Source organism: Oreochromis aureus, linkage group 7 (genome assembly GCF_013358895.1).
Source record: "Oreochromis aureus strain Israel breed Guangdong linkage group 7, ZZ_aureus, whole genome shotgun sequence".
Taxonomy (NCBI): domain Eukaryota; kingdom Metazoa; phylum Chordata; class Actinopteri; order Cichliformes; family Cichlidae; genus Oreochromis; species Oreochromis aureus.
Window position 1 is genome coordinate 16075339 of NC_052948.1, and position 16282 is coordinate 16091620.

Below are 16282 nucleotides of genomic sequence, written 5' to 3' on the forward strand. Positions count from 1 at the left end.
TCCAGGAGACATCAGTCACCTGCCCCTCATGCTTGAATTCATAATAACCCAGGTAAAGACTTCCACAGAGAGAATTTTCATTTCATCATTAATCATCATATACCACAGTATTAATAGTTCTGTTTTTCCTGCATAATAAATGCAACATAATTCAGCGTCCCCTCTCTTGTCTAATGTGGCAGAATGCAGTCCTTTCAGAAGCCAGAGTTGTTGGCCGAGTCTTCGTTGGAGCAGAGGCTGCAGATGCAGGACGTGCTCATTGGAGAGACATGTGCAGCCGGCATGTGGAGCAGGCACGATGGCACACTAGTCAACCCGAAACTGCAATAGAATAAGGCTGTTTGACGAGCAATGGAGCGGATTTACTGTTGAGCTCTTTGGGCAACAAAAATGGAAGTGCATATGGATAGAGTCAACCTGTGATCTCGTTCACCACAGGGTTCACTGCTGTCTATATTCAAGATGATACACACCCTCCGAATCTGGCAGCTTACTTGGACTTCAAAGATTTCCATCTATGGCATACCAGTGGAGCACACTGCTGCTGTTTCAGGTCCTACACCACCCGACTGTCAAATGGAGACTTTAGGAGGTGTTATTAACTCATCAGTTCTGACAGATGTTTGAAAGGAATGATGAGCTTGGGGCCACACTCTGTGTCCTGGAGTTGTCTGACTGAATTGTTGTTTAGGTATATGAAATGCCTGTGTTCAGTAAAACTCTGAGAAATCAGTTCTTTAAACATGGCCTTATTTCAGCATATCAGTCACTACATTCTTCTATGCAAGTGTACAAAGTTGCTTTTAGTGTAAGTTTCTGCAAAGCAAAGCCCAGAATAAACTTTTTAATTGTGCAGTCTTGTATCCATTTGGTTTCTATACCCAAAACATTTTAACTGAACACTATGGTCTTTACAATACAGCTGTATTTGGTCCATGTCACTAAAAATCTTTCTGCCATCTGGCATGATGTGTGAGTACATATTCACCGTCACTTCACAGTTCTTTAAATATTTCTTTTAAGTATCTTTCTGGATGTAAAAATAATATTAATGATGATGATGAATCATCTCATGTCATATAAATAAAAACACACACAGATTTGCCTAAAGAATCCTGGAGGGATTTTATCAGCTAAAAATGCTAAAATTATTGCTGTTGTGGTTCCGCTTAATGATTTTCTGTAACAACGATGCAATAAAATATTACAGTTTGAATGGAACAATCATTTTCTGTGAAGTGACAGGAATAAAGCTGGCTGGAGTCTTCACAAATACGTCATTTAACCTCTCCCTCCTCTTCATCAGGGCTACAGATGTGTACAAGCTCAGCCAGGAATACTCCATCAGGATAGAGGGGAAGTGTCCTCTTCCACTCTGGGCCATATTCATCTGAACACTGAGAAGACTTATCTGAGAGCTTTTGGGGGGGGCTACGGTCCCAGATTGACCTCTTCGACTTTAAGGCTTGATAAAACGAAAAGAAGGAGAAAATCAAATTTCCAAACTTGAAATCCAACAAACAGACTAGAAATACAGAATAAAGAACGCAAACATAGAATCAGAAGGTGAATTCATTTAAACTAGAGACTTCTCCACCAATGACTATTTTTAGTGTCTGTTTAAAAAAAAAAACTGTGTAATTATTCATGGAAATTTGTGGACATGTCCCTGTTTGGGATAAATACATCTGAAGGAAGACTTGAAACACAACACAGCCATGCAGACACATTTCTACACTACTCATTACACTGATCCTAGCACAGCTTCACCTTGCAGCAGGCTGTCATTTTTTGCCTTCAAACTGTTGATTTCTGCGGTCATAGCTGAGATCTGATGAAGAGAGAAACAGTTTCAGACCTCTGACTTCATGTTTCCTCTTGCAGGGGTGCACTGGCCATATTAATGCACTATTTTATTATTTTAATCATTTTTCTAAAAAAAATGTTCAGAAAAGTAGGTCAAAGATCTTCACATGGAAACACACTGTAACTCATTCCTATCCTTTCATGGTTGACTTCACTGTCTTTCTACTGAATGGTTAACTCCTTTGCTTCATATCCAATTATTTACCAAGTACAAGGAGTCATATTTGAGATTATGGCGGAAATGTTTTTTTCCACGTACCATTTAAGCAGCTATGCAGTCAGAATGACAGCCCTTCTCGTGTGCTGGATGCTCTTTGATTAAAGTAGAAGCTGGGATTAGTGCTCTCTGCACATATGCGTGTGTATATGTAATGAAAGTGAGGGCGGTTCAGAATTTCACAGTATAATCTGCGTGCCACGATAATGCCACTAATTATATTAAGTCGAATCAGTTGCAGATGATATATATCCCAGTAATATATATATATATAGATATGTTCTTTTTATTCTTTTAGTTTGATTTTATAAATTTTTGAACTTTGTAATGCTTTCTGCAGTTGAACATTAAGTTTAATAACCTGCTGTTTCTGATCAAGGAGGTTTTCATCATGGGTCTCCTCTCCTGCCTCTCCCTCCTCCTCCTCCTCTGCAGGAGAGCTGTTAATCTCCTCCTCATCCTCCTCAAACACTGGCATCAAACCCGACGCTTGTTGCCAGTTTCTCCTGTCCACTGCAGCCTGAGAGAAAATCACAAACACTTTTTGGCCAGGATCATTGTGTTTTTCAGCTTTAAATGGCTGAGGCTTCTTACCCTAATAAGTTTAACTGTGGGTGTCCAGTCTTGAGGTGAAGAAGCTCCATTGCTGTTACCCTCCTGGGCCTCCTTTCCCTCTCGTTCTTTAAATAAACTCTTTAACTACAGATGTAATAGAAAATAGCAGTTACACAGGCTTGTTGTAACCTACCGCGGGTGTAAAACAAAACTGGCCACACTATGAACTCCCTGAATGCTGGGACTCACAACAGACCAGTGCTATCAACATGCTAACATGCTAACACTACAAACTACAAACTTGTACAAACTTTGTAAAGCTTTGTTTAATGTTTTAACCTGCCGGCCATCATTATGTAGCTGAAGCTGCAGGGAATACTGTTGTTGTTTAATAAATTAAGTACTTGACATATTAAGCATATTAGCATCTGATTCAAAATTTATTGGGATGTTTCACTGACAACCACAAGTCCAAACTTGTTGCAGGCTTTATCCTGAAGTTCTGTGGAAAATCCTGAGGCTCCCCTACCAATTCATATCAATTAGATTGTATTTCAGTAAAAAGTTAATAAGTAGACTGATTAACAATGCCACTCTGGATCCATAGTGCTAACCTGGATCAGGACCAGGATCATACACTACCTGCTCAGTGACCAGTCTCCTTTGCTGCTCTGTGTCTACATTAAGCGTACAGATCGTTTTGCCCCTTTGGCCTTGGACAGAAGGTTTCCCATCTTCAACCTGCAGGCAAGATTAGCCTCATTTGTTACATTTACAAAGAGAGGTGGCTTTTAATACATTCCATTTATGGACTTGACCTCAGAAAACTGCCTCCGGGTTTGAAGCTTCGAGCTTGGGAGGACTTGGTTCACCTTCCCTGGAATCTCTAAAAACATCAGGAAGTCGTTTCAGAACTCAGCAAGGAAAATCAGTGCATTGAATCCTGGCAGGCTGGCTCATACCCTCTGAGTCACGAATGAAGATGTCTGTTAGAAGGCTTCCCTGATCTTGGCCATCTTTGGGAACCTTTTTCATGAGCTAAGGGGAGGAGATAAGAACATACCCTTTGGGTTATGAGTGGTTAAATGTGTTGATTTATAGTATGATCAGGTTGTAGTGACACTACCTTGAGCTCCAGGGCAGAAATCTTGATTTTAGCCTCATTTTTTTCCATCTCTCTCAGCCTTTCTAGAGTCTTTAAAGCATGTTCTCTAAGATAGTGCACATGGTCATCTGTTACACAGTCATTTTTTAGAGTCTACAACAATATGTCACACATCAGTTTAAGAAGGAAGAAAGCCTACTTTTCACTCAGTTCTTTCTCTCTGTCTGCAAGTTTTTGCTTCAGTCTTTGAACCTCGCTGCTTTGGATGCTGACCTGTACGTAAACCACAAAAGACAAAAGACAACATCATCTTCTCGTCACAGATCCCCTCACCTTCCATTAAGGTGTCGAAAATGCACATAAGTGAGGCAGGAATATTTTGTTACCTGAAGGGATTTGTTTGGGTGGCTCTCGGAGTCCCATAACAAAGAGGATTCTGATAAGCTGATAAAAAAAAAAACAATTATGATGAAGCTCACAAAATTTCATTCCAAGCACTTTCCTGACATTGTGTTTTGAAAATGGAAATCTCATCAAAATCTACTTACCATGTCTCTGTCCCTTTGTCTGGAGTCTGGCCCCCTTCACCTGCAAATACAACGCCCCCTTGTGTCAGAGAATTCAATGACTTTTCTGCATTCTTGTCTGGAATATTTTCACTTGGCACAGATTACTCAGAAGTGAGCTCACCTTTACCTTTGTCCTTATCTTTGTGAAGACATGCCTGGCTCTTGCTCCTTTCCAGCTCCAGCTTTTCAAGCTCATCCCTGAGCAGCGAGTCACATCCTCCCTGAATGTTACAGGTGTTCAGTTATATCATCTACAGCTACAGGTTTCTATTCAGAGGCACGCTGCCCTCTTTCTGTTGCTTCAGTTTTGGATCTTTTTTCTCTAACTGGAAAAATATTATCAAAATGTTTGATGTTTGTTATACATGGCAATTCCTTTTTTAGCCTCAGCAGCTAAAATCCAGTATTTTATTTTAAACACTTGGATAAATGCACTGATTGAAAATGATCTCCCTTCACAAAAATAGTGCATTTCTTTACTTATACTTCACTTGGATGTTCCACTGCACAGAATTAAGTGTGTTCTGACATCAGAAGGCGGTGTTTACACTCATCTTCCCAAGAGGAAAACTTTCTTTGCACTTATTCTAGACATGTGTGATTGTGAGACATGACATATTAGCCTGGAAGTTAGTCATGGTCCAGGAACTTATCCAAGTCTCCAGGTCTCATACACTGGGAAAAGACTTTTAGTACACTAGGAGTGTCTGAAAATGATTATTTGGGAGAAGCAGTATATGAGATATACTTGATGTCTTTAAGAGCATGGTAAAAGGATGTTCTTACTTTATTTCTTGAGTTCTTCTTTAACTCCTCTAACTCCTCTTGTGTAGACTGCAGGGTCAAAGCCACCTTTTGCCATTTCTCTGTCCAATGTGAGGCCACAGCCTTTAGTTCCTCGATGGTCTGGACCTTTACCACATCTTGTTTGCGATACTCTTCCTCCCGCTTCTCCCTCTCAAACACCTCACCCTCCAAACGCAGACACTGATTCCTCAGTTTCTGGTTTTCTGATTCCAAGACTTCCACAGATTCCCTGAAGAAATAGTTTGAAGTTTATGTAAAGAGAATTGTACTGCACTGCATAGTCAATAACAAATAAAGAAGCATCTTCTCATATTGAATAATGTGTCTGATCTCCATCTTACCTGTGCTCACAGCACTTATTCTGCATTTCTTCTAATCTGCCTTTAATTTCACTCTGCAGTTCCTCTTTTTCTCTGATCAGCTGAGAGCACCACGCCTCCAGATCTGTGACCTGTTTGGTGTTTACGATTTTCTCATCTGTTAGCTCCTGTAGCTCATGGTGTGATATCTCCAGCCTCTTCTTGATCATTTCAAGCTCTCCTCTTATTTTTTCATTTTCCTGATGCAATTACAGGAAGGCAATACTTCAATTAAGAACCCTCCTCCCAACTAAAATGCATTAAAAGAGTAGCTCCTTAAAGGCTTTTCCAACCTCTCTGAGAGCCTTTGATTCTTCCTTCACCACAACATCTTTCTGCTCCTGTTTGTTGTGAGTCTGCATCTCCAGGACTTGAACCCTCTGGAGAAGATTTGTCTTCTCCTATAACGCACCCGAAAACCAAGTTGTAGTTATAAATCACAGTGCTTTGATCTATGCTGTGGATTACACTCACATCACAGTTAAAAACAATACCTGTATCAGGTGATCTTTGTCACACAGAGCCTCAGTCAGTTTGGCCTTTATTTCTTTTATATTGTCCTCCAACTTTAACACTTGAGTTGATAAGGTGGCCTTTTCCTGAACAAAATTAGGAAGATAGTGTTTTAAATTAATTTTGATCATCTGTGTTGTAAAAACTGGACTTATGGGACTTTGATTGAGCATTGACAGAAGTTAAAAAACAACAATTTGGTAACATCATAAAACATTTGTCATTTAAAATGGATCACATCTCTTTTCTCCGGAGGACAAACTATACATTGTTAACTGTTCAAAAATGTTTTTGTTTATTGTCAGTTTTGTTCAGTTAATAATAACTTAATAGGTGAATAAAGGCCAGCTTCTGGCTTATCAGTGTGGATGTGCAATGAAATACTGAATTCTGGCAACAACCAGGCATGCTTGGCTGATCTTGTTGTTGGCTTCGCTCAGCTCTTTCTGCAGGTCAGAATGATCCTGTGCAGTGTGGCTGAGCTTCTTGTCCGTCTCCTCTATTTGACTCAACAGCGTCCTCTGCATCTGGGTGTGCACAGAAACAGAGCGCACACTGAAGAGATGAAAATAGCAACACCACTGATGCATGACACACTTTGATGTCACTTATACAAAACTATCTGCGATAACACAAAACCATCAACCGCTGATGATTCTTATGGAAGGTATTTTCACACAGCACACTCATCTAAATATGACGGTGCAAACAAAGAACCTCCTTTACAGCAGCGAACTCCCCTGACAGGACAGTGTTAGTGCCACACCACAAAAACAAGTCAGAACAAGTTCATGTTCACTTAATGTAACAGAAAAGGGCCCGATGCACACAGCGTGGCCAGACAAGCGAACTTTTTCTGATTGTGCAGCTTTCCAGATACCTTGTTGCAGTGCAGCACAGCTCACTCTGTTCCGGCATCCTACTCAATTAGCAGAGGCCTCCCCTGATACCACACCCTGAACTCATTGCTCCAACCCATTCCTCCACCCTGAACCCATTGCTCCAACCATCCCCTGCAGCTGAGCCACAGACCACACCCTGCCACGCCTGGCTTCCAATCTTCCCCAATACCCATTGAAAGAAGCCCATCCAACAGAGGATGGACCGCACAATCCACAAGACCCAAAGGATCCCTTGCCAGTTTCTTGGAATCAAACCCCAAGAAAAACCCACAAAAGTTCCACACAGTCAGATATGATTTGGTGAAACAGAAGGGAGCGTAACAATATATGACATTTGATTGCCGCATTGTGTTAAATTGTAATATTTTTAAATTCACCTCAATAGACGCTTGAAGCTGTTGGAGTGCCTTGTTACGCTCTTCTTCTAGTGTCTTTGCCTTAGTCTCAGCCTCTTTCAGAGCCTCTCTCAACTCCAGCATCTCTGTGCCAACTTTCTGCTTCTCCTGGATTAAAATCATTTGTTAGAAAAAGTGACATTTAGCAAAAGGGAACAAGGAGTAGCACCTTGTTTAGTGTGAATCTTTTATAATAATCCAATGGCTTAAACATCAGTCTGTTAAAGCCTTCTTGACTCACTGGTAATGTTCTGTTGAACGAGCCTGGAGCTCTCTCAGTTGATTGATCGATGCTTCCTCTGTCCAGAGCAGACCTCATTTGTAACAAATCCTTCTCCAGATTTAAGACCCTTGTAAGCAAATATCATGTGAGAAATTTTTTCTTAAATTCTTAAATACTTTTTCTAGGACAATCTTTTCCTGGACTTACTTTTCACAGAGTTCTCTGCATTGTCTGCTTTTTTCATTTTCAGGTGATACAGCAGCCTTCTTCTCGCCCTCGAGGCCCTTCATCATTTGTGGTAGCTGCTATGGGACACATTATTACATGGTGAGAGGATGCTGTGTGCAAGACAAACCAAATACTTACCCAGAGTAGCAATCAATCCAAAATAGCTAAGGAGAATGAAAAATTCAACACACTCAAAACAAATAAGGCATATTATGTATTTAGTCTTAGACATTTCAATCAACTTGCCCTGCCAGGCAGCTGTGCAATAGCTGCGTTGTAGCTCAACGTGTCTCTGGTCTTCAGCCAGTCCAGTTGAGACTCAAGTCGCTCGTGAGCCTCCTGCAGCCAGTGCACTACTTCTGTTTGTCTGAAGCTACTTCCATCCCGGGCAGCCCTTAACTCAGCCCCTAATGATCGTGTAGGACTCTCAGGCCCCAGATGGGACAATGATTGCCACCTCCTTAGACCTGGGTCATTTTGCCTGGAGCCACCAGCACTGCTCGATGTTCAGAAACACATAAATTAGCCATATACCAACCTCACTGAAAACTCATGTCTCTATATAATATTCCCCCAACCTTGTGCTGACTTTGGACAGAAAGCCTGATCCTGATACAGATGCCATACCACACCATGCTGATGTCTAAAAAGAGGGGGGGAAAGCATTTTCTTTTAAATAATTACCGTTTGATTATTCAAGTTCAGAAATATAAATGATATCTTGATCTTACCTGGCCTGTAAAGCGAGATTTGGTGTCCCACATATTCAGGTCTGCGGGAGAAAAGGGACTTGAACTCCTAAACATCCTGTAGCGTCTTCCTATCCAAGTTAATGCTCCTCTCTGTTTGGGAGATGTTACACTCCACACGTCTGCCCACGTGTCGAAGATAGATTTTCACACAAAGATGGCAGCTCAACCTGTTGTGGCTATTCATAGATCATGTGTCTTGATATTTGCATTGCTTACTTCATGATCATCATCTGGTTTTAACACTTCAGGGTTGTTACAGTGTGTCTATGAAATTTAGATAACTCAGTGGTCTTCATGTGTTTTTCACACCAGTCTCCATATCTAAATGCATGTATGCCATTTCATCAACTGTATCATGAGAGATAAGAACAGATGTGCATGCTGAAATTTAAACTGACTTCTGCAGATGCACTAAATGACACTTTCTCTTACCTTGATGCAGAAACCCTCTCCTGTGCACTGAGGATGCCCATCTCATTTCATGTAGTATCACGCAGCTTTGATAACACCTTTTTCAGCATACAGCCTTTTAGCGCGTGTATCCATGACAGCCTCTGTACACAGGACTCTGTTGGGTGAGTGTATCACGGTTAACACTCCTGGGATAGCCTCTGCATGAGCTCACTTTGCCTGCTGACTTACTTGTTTGTTGACACGAGTTGTCAGGAGCATCTCCCAAACGACCAGCTTTTCCTTGATTAATTATGCGTAACAGTAAATGATTGACTGTGATTGCTCTAAGCACAAAAGAGAAAACAATGCTTGATATGATTGGGGTTTTTTTCTTCAGGGAGCAACATGATGGATAATCTTTGGGCAGTTCTATAAATCAGTGTGAAATATTGCACACGAGTGGCAAAATCCAAATTTGTTTCTCTGCGTTAGCAAGTCAGACCATTATTCAGAAGCACTGCTCTGTTAATGAAAATTTTTCCACCAGCAACAAATATTTAATGACTCAATATTCTACTAACCAAATCTATTTGAATTAGCGATTTGCCATTTGCAAGTAGGTACTAGAACCCATGCTGAGATGGGATCACACCAGCTGAGATACTAATCACACCGTTTCTGACTCATGAGAAGTCAGACGTCATGACATCTGCATTTTGTACAAAGAAGTACTCGGTACAGGTTTGTTTAAAATTATGACCTTCATTTTCTCAGCTACACATTTTTTAAATTGCAGTTCTTCCATCAATACTACGACAGTTATGGGAACAAAATACACAAAATGATAAAAATGTATATACGTCTTTGTTTGCTTGTTTTAAAATATTTGTTTCAACTGAAAATCTAGAGGTGAGGTTATACTGAGGTTTATGTGGAAGCTTTGTTTCTGCCACTAAGAAAAAAAATAAATAAAAATGTCAAATGTCGACTTATTTGTTAAAATTGTGTATCTCAAAATTTTGACTTATGTTGAAGTCATTTCTGAGAAAGTCTGAATTTTTAGATACTATAGTCGAAATTTCAAGTTTAGTATCTTAGTTAATGATACTAAACTGAAATTTGGACGTATAGAAGACATGTTTCTATTTTTTTCAGTGCCTGAAACAAGTTCCCATAATATCCATAAGATGTAGCCACTAAAGGAAATTTGTTTTTGCCATCTGTAAGTCAAAACTACGCTGTTACGTATCGCTATAGTTACATGAAAAAACTGGAAATTTCGAGATACTAAGTATGTCAACAATTCGAGATAATAACCAGAGATTTTGAGATAATGAGTTGAAATTTCGACTTAGCTCTGCTTGACTCTTTTTTTTTTTTGGCGAAAATAAGCTTCACCACAGATTTCCAGCTGTCTGGTAAAAGGCTCTTATTTCGAAAAGGTACCTCTTCCGGAAACAGGAAGTGGTATAAACCGTGAAAGCTTGCTCCATTCAAAAAGCTAAGAAGCTAATAGTTGAAGAAGAAACATTTTTCTTATGAGCACTTAATATTGCAGTTTATTGAGTTGTATTGTTCAGGGGGCTCTTCATCACCGTAACTCCAAAAAGGTAAACAATTTTTTTTTTTCAAGGCGATATTCCCTTTATATAAACTTAGCTAAGGTTGATAGCAGGCCGTGGCTAAGCTAGTCACGACTCTCTAGTAAAACCGAACGACTAGTATTTCTGATGTCCTGGTCACAAAGTTAGCTAACAGAATGATTCCTGTCTCTAGAAATCTTCTCTGACAAGAAATGCGATATAAATAATATTTTCTTTTTTGATAACACGTGCTGCAGAAATGGCCGCGGATTGGTTGGGTAGTTTGGTGTCAATTAACTGTGGACCAACGCTGGGAGTCTACCAGGGAGAAGTATCATCTGTGGACCAGTCCAGCCAAACCATCTCCTTAAGACAGCCTTTCCACAATGGAGTCAAGTGTCCCGTGCCAGAGGTCACATTCAGGTAAGTCTATGCTACTAAATGTTAGCTCATTGTCAACTTTTTAGCTCATCGTTTTGTTATTTAACGTCATTCTGACTCCTATTTTTTTCCAGTGCCATTGACATAAAAGACCTAAAGATTTTAGATTTTAGAAATGACAATAGTCGGACTACCTCTGCTGCACCTGCAAAGGTAACCAGCGCACCGGTTGCAGTCCCAAAGGCTGACCCTAGATCTGTGGAGAAACTGAACTCTCCACAGCACTGCTCTAAAAGTTATGGAGAGCGTCATCTGGACATACCTGGCCAGCCTAAAGGATTTCGTCGAAGACATAACTCCTGTAAGTGCAATGCTGTTAAATTCACTAAAAATGAGTTAAAATGTACATCTGTGGCAAAGTGGTTAACTATATATTTATCATCCCCTCAGGGTCAGCCAGTAATCGAGGGGTAAATCAAGTGACGCCGAAGAAGAATGGGGTGAAGAATGGCCAGATGAAGCAGAGAGATGATGAGTGTTTTGGCGATGGCGTAGATGATTTCCTGGACACAGACTTTGATTTTGAAGGAAACCTGGCTCTTTTTGACAAAGCAGCAGTTTTCTCGGAGATTGACATATCAGAGCGTCGTAATGGTGCGAGGTCACGCGGTACACCTCAGGAGCAGACTCCTACTCGGTACCGGCATGATGAGAACATCCTGGAGGCCAAACCTGTTGTGTACAGACAGATTACTGTACCGCAGCCTGGGGCCAAAGAATACTGCACCGGCAAGTGTTTTATATTGAAATGAATGAAGTGGCAATGCAGGTAAATAAATTTAAGCCTTATTGATGTTTGCTTTACTTTCCACAGACTCTGGACTTGTTGTACCGAGTATAACCTACGAACTGCACAAGCGTCTGTTGTCTGTTGCTGAGCGCCATGGTCTGTCACTGGAGAGGAGACTGGAAATGACTGGAGTGTGTGCCAGTCAGATGGCACTTACATTACTAGGGGGGCCAAACAGGTAAGCAATTATCTAAAATGTACCTTTGTTGGTACTGGCAACATTTAGGAAATCATACTAATATATGGGGATTCTAAATATCACATTATAGTTTGCATCCACATATGTCACATTTGACCTCTGAGGTCACTTTTCAAAATGTGTGTTGTTTTAAAGAAAGTATTGCTAAAAATCATCAGTTATATCAAGTATATTAAAAGTTTCAGTTTCACTTTGTTCTTCTTAAATATACTTTATAGTGCATTTTGTGCAGTTTATAGTGCAGTGAAAACAGCTGTAAAAACCCCAAAATGAATATATACAAAATTCAATACTATTCCCTCCAAAGCAAATACTCCTGTGAGCTGCTTTGGTGGAGGTTTGTGTTCTCAGAGTACTTCTTTTTTTCTAAGTTTCTCTCGTTTCTATTTATTTCATGTTTGTCGCATCAACACTAATTAACCTAGTCATTTTGTTTTTCTAAAGTACAAAATAAAACCTTTGCTATGCCTGCTTCTTCCAGATTCACCCCGAAAAATTTGCACCAGCATCCCACAGTGGCACTGCTGTGTGGCCCTCATGTTCAGGGAGCTCAGGGCATCAGCTGCGGTCGCCACCTGGCCAATCATGAAGTGGAGGTCATCCTGTTTCTGCCAAACTTTGTCAAAATGCATGACGCTGTGACTAGCGAGGTCACCCTCTTCAACAAAACTGGTGGCAAACAGGTGTCCAGTATCAAAGGTAGGTTTGTTTTGTGGCTTTATTGATCTCTTTCCCTCCAAATACTGTTAGCTTCATTTAAAAAAAAAAAAAAAGCGTACAGTTGGTTGCTGAATACCTTGACATGTTTCTTTTTTCTCTGTGACTCCACAGACCTCCCTGACACCCCTGTGGATCTAATCATTAACTGTCTGGACTGTCATGAGAACACATTCCTGATGGATCAACCTTGGTACTGGGCGGCTGCAGACTGGGCAAATCAGAACAGAGCACCAGTGCTAAGCTTAGATCCCCCTGCTAGTGGCCAGGGGCAGGCAGTTGAAGCCAAATGGTCCCTCTCACTTTGCCTCCCACTCCCCTTAGCTGAAGGGGCTGGCAGGGTTTACCTGTGTGACATAGGAATTCCTCGCCAGGTGTTCCAGGAAGTGGGGATCAAATACCATTCTCCCTTTGGCTGCAAATTTGTCATCCCCTTGCACTCGGCGTAACGGGTCAGATGGTCAACATCTCACGTCATGTTGACAGATTAAATCTTTTACCTTCCATGACCATTTGGGTTTTGGCGCCTTATATTCCAGAGTTAGATCTGTTTTTCCAGTTTATCTGTGAAATTTCTAACTTGGCGTGTGCAAACAGATCTTTTTCCTCATACTGAAGGACCAGTGGTGATGCATCTTACAGTAGCGTAGTAGGATTAAGTGCATATAGATAGAGATAGGGGAAAAAATGTAAGCATTTCTGAAAAAAACAGACTTTTGGAGGGTATAGCAAGCAATTTAGTAAGATTGCTAATAAGTCATGTTAATTCATAATGATAACCAAAGTGTCAAAGAATGCAACATTAGAGCCGTTTCAAAGAGGTAATACAGAAGAACAGTGCTGTTTTCTTCAACTTTTTATGTTAAAGTTTCTCATGCTGTTAGTTCAAACATAAATATGGTGTCATGCACACCATATCTGCAATATGCACACAGCACTTGTGGCAAAGATCATTGTCAGCGTTGTCTCAAACAAAGTCTAACCACATTTAGTTCTCCGTGCTGTAGTCATGAAGAACACGGCCTCTGGTTGTCTTTGTGTATGTGCTGCAGAGAAGAGCGTCTCCTCTAGCCCTCACACATACTCAGAGCTCCTGGTTCTGGATTGTGAAAATCTAAACGTGTACTATAGGGAAGAAAATGGCTTCATCGTATTGTACAATACATGCAGTGTCAGTGGCATAAAATGTTACATCATGTTTTTGCTGTTTAGGGCTATCTTTTTTTGAGCTCTCAAAAGGCATGAGACGTGCAGTCATAATCCTCTTCACACTTGTCTGTTATAATGACTGCATGCATTCAGACTTGTGCCATGTTGAAAGTATGATATGTAAATGTTAGTCTGTTTTAGATTGCTGCAGGGACTTTTATCAGTATGTGACTGGTGTGCTTGTTCAGACATGAAGTTGACACATTAAGATGCTGACAGCTTAATGCCTGTAAAGGACTTTAATATTCAGATTTAAAGTGAGTAGGACAATCACTGACTTAAAACAGGAAAGTTCTGAAAGTCATGGCAATCCAACTTTCTTTCAAAACACTCCAGTGATTAGACGCAGATCCATCTCTGTGTACACGCATGAACAGTTTTCACACGTATTGGGATCTGACGGTTTACAGTTGAGCTTACGCTGGTCTTTCCATTGCTGTCTGCAGTACTTTGCCACATTCTGTCGCTGTTATGTAATGCTTTGGTGGGAATTAAGCTTGTAATATTTGTCCTAAATATAACAATGTGTTCAAATACAAGGGCAGCAGATTACAACATTTTTTTTTTGTCTGCGGCAAATTATATTGTAATGATAAGGGCTCTGGAAACAAGACATGGGATGTAAAATAGATGCAGTCTTACCTTTTCATGATAATTTAAGGGGAAATATGTTTATTAAACTTTGGTACAGTTATCGGGTGAAGGGCTTTACTGTTCTTTGAAAGGCCCAAAGTTCTATTTGTACAACTCATGCAAAATCTTTATTGCCTCATCAAATGCCAACTAGAGTTTAGATTTGTTAAATATATTTTTCATAGAGTGTCTGTTGTCTTTCAGCCATTACTGTATTATGGTAAAAATATTCTGTAGACTGCAGACTAAGTACTGATACCATATTCTCTCACAGTGAACAATCAAGTCTGCTAATTCTTGGCGATGTTGGGTTGCTGTTGCCTGTTTAGCTTAGTAGCACAGATTCGATTCAAAAGCCAACTTTGCTTTACACAATCAAAAATGGTGCAGACTTGATTATGTCAAAGCGATTGCACAACTTGGGCAAGTTTTTGCAGTATTGCATGTTTCATATGCAGAAGTTAATAGAAGTCTGTCAAAGCGGGGCCCAAAGTGACACAATTATAAGTGACACTTTGGCTAAAAATAAGTCAAACCATACAAGTTGGGAGTGATATGTTTTTTTTAACAAATATTACTTTCTGTGTGGTGGGATTCAAATGCATTTCAATTCATTTGTGCTGATGCAGCGTCCTGCACTTGAATACTTTCTAGGAACCAATAAAATTGGCTTAAAAAAAACAAAGAACTCCAGGATTGAGCAATTGTGGAAATCACAAAATATTCTTGATTCTTCTGTTCACGCTTTTATTTCAGGACATTAACCTGATAATTAACAATACACTAAATCACAAACTGTGAAGTTCAAGTGCAGCTGCTTTTTTGTTTTGTGTTTTTTTCTTTGATGCCTTGATGGAGGCATGTCTCCTCAGATCTTTCAAGCAATGAATGTAACCATTTGCTGCTTGTGAAATACCACATTGATTTGAAATGTGTCCAGAAGTGTGTTACGTTGAGGTTACCAATCTGTGTCGAATCTGCATAGCTGTTCTCTAACATGCCCTTATTTGGAGTTGGATTGTGTATTCTTTGACGTTGGTGTAAGAAAGGCTAAATGTAAGCAGTCCACACCATCTGAGGATTTTTTTTTCAAAGTCATTGAAATTGTTTCTTTTGTGTAAATGAATCTGCACAGACTTCATGTACCGATTTGCCGAAAGTTACTTTCATACTTAAGGATTTTGTCCTTTCGCCAACATTCCTCTAGCTCCATGTGTTATGTCACATCTGTTGAGACAAGTCTGGCTTGGAAACGTCATCAGCCAGCTTTGCTGAATGTGAATAAAATGAGTTTAGTTCGTCTTTGGCCACCAGGGGGCAGTAAATCAAAATTTTATGGTGGTTCCCTTTTGTTCTGCTGTAATAACAACTTTGTGTACTTAACACTATTTTCTCATCATCGGCAACAAAGTATTGTTTATCAATAAAATGTGAACAGTCGAAGAACTTGGATCAGTCTGACTTTTTACAGGAAATATGTTTGTGCAAGTTTTTTTTTTTGTTTGTTTTCTTATTGCAGCAGATGGGGATCCCCCCCGCACCCCCATTTTTCTTTTGTTTTTAATCATTTATATGTCTTAAATGTTAAGAGCAGACAAGCATATTAACTCGAGAAATATATAGACACGTAACTTTGCAACACAGGATTTGTTTTTTTTGGTGAGTGCCCTGTGAAGCCTCATGTGCAAAATGCTGCTCAGTCTTAATATGTCACATCTGCAGGTTGAACCAATTAAATGAACACAACTGCACCCACGCTGTCCCTGTATCTTTGTTTCTTGTTATTATTGCCTCATCGATGATCAAATTCCTTTACCGAATTGACT

At 40.1% G+C, this 16282-nt stretch overlaps 2 protein-coding genes across 4 annotated transcripts; one reads left to right on the forward strand and one right to left on the reverse strand.

Moving 5' to 3' along the window:
- Positions 1-675: 675 nt before the first annotated feature.
- LOC120441004 (myosin-6-like) lies at positions 676-9766 on the reverse strand. 3 transcript variants are annotated; one of them, XM_039614589.1, is made up of 25 exons: positions 9134-9766; positions 8924-9059; positions 8471-8581; positions 8318-8382; positions 7986-8235; positions 7719-7813; positions 7530-7638; positions 7271-7396; positions 6393-6518; positions 5973-6077; positions 5772-5879; positions 5461-5678; positions 5099-5348; positions 4434-4533; positions 4292-4331; positions 4130-4187; positions 3943-4016; positions 3765-3849; positions 3601-3676; positions 3457-3524; positions 3281-3379; positions 2678-2782; positions 2445-2603; positions 1771-1831; positions 676-1465 (listed from the first exon to the last, which is right to left on the reverse strand). In XM_039614589.1, exons 3-25 carry the CDS (start codon positions 8543-8545, stop codon positions 1278-1280), a joined length of 2640 nt encoding a protein of 879 aa, XP_039470523.1. In that variant the 5' UTR covers positions 8546-8581; positions 8924-9059; positions 9134-9766; the 3' UTR covers positions 676-1277. The 3 variants fall into 3 exon arrangements, with proteins under 3 accessions (XP_039470523.1, XP_039470521.1, XP_039470522.1); XM_039614587.1 differs by having other exon boundaries at positions 8471-8610; XM_039614588.1 differs by having other exon boundaries at positions 8471-8667.
- A 499-nt stretch (positions 9767-10265) lies between these two features.
- edc3 (enhancer of mRNA decapping 3 homolog (S. cerevisiae)) lies at positions 10266-15769 on the forward strand. The gene is made up of 7 exons (XM_031755730.2): positions 10266-10494; positions 10725-10890; positions 10983-11209; positions 11299-11637; positions 11723-11876; positions 12379-12596; positions 12729-15769. Exons 2-7 carry the CDS (start codon positions 10727-10729, stop codon positions 13061-13063), a joined length of 1437 nt encoding a protein of 478 aa, XP_031611590.1. The 5' UTR covers positions 10266-10494; positions 10725-10726; the 3' UTR covers positions 13064-15769.
- The last annotated feature ends 513 nt before the right edge of the window (positions 15770-16282 follow it).

Bases quoted from the DNA above. Each gene is read 5' to 3' on its own strand.
- edc3 (XM_031755730.2), top strand. From the start codon at position 10,727: ATGGCCGCGGATTGGTTGGGTAGTTTGGTGTCAATTAACTGTGGACCA. The intron at 10,891-10,982 runs GTAAGTCTATGC...ATTTTTTTCCAG, and splicing joins GTGCCAGAGGTCACATTCAG to TGCCATTGACATAAAAGACC. The intron at 11,638-11,722 runs GCAAGTGTTTTA...TACTTTCCACAG, and splicing joins GGCCAAAGAATACTGCACCG to ACTCTGGACTTGTTGTACCG.
- LOC120441004 (XM_039614587.1), bottom strand. From the start codon at position 8,969: ATGAGATGGGCATCCTCAGTGCACAGGAGAGGGTTTCTGCATCAAG. The intron at 6,078-6,392 runs GTTGTTGCCAGA...AATTTTGTTCAG, and splicing joins AGATCAGCCAAGCATGCCTG to GAAAAGGCCACCTTATCAAC. The intron at 4,188-4,291 runs GTAAGTAGATTT...TTTTTTTATCAG, and splicing joins GACAAAGGGACAGAGACATG to CTTATCAGAATCCTCTTTGT.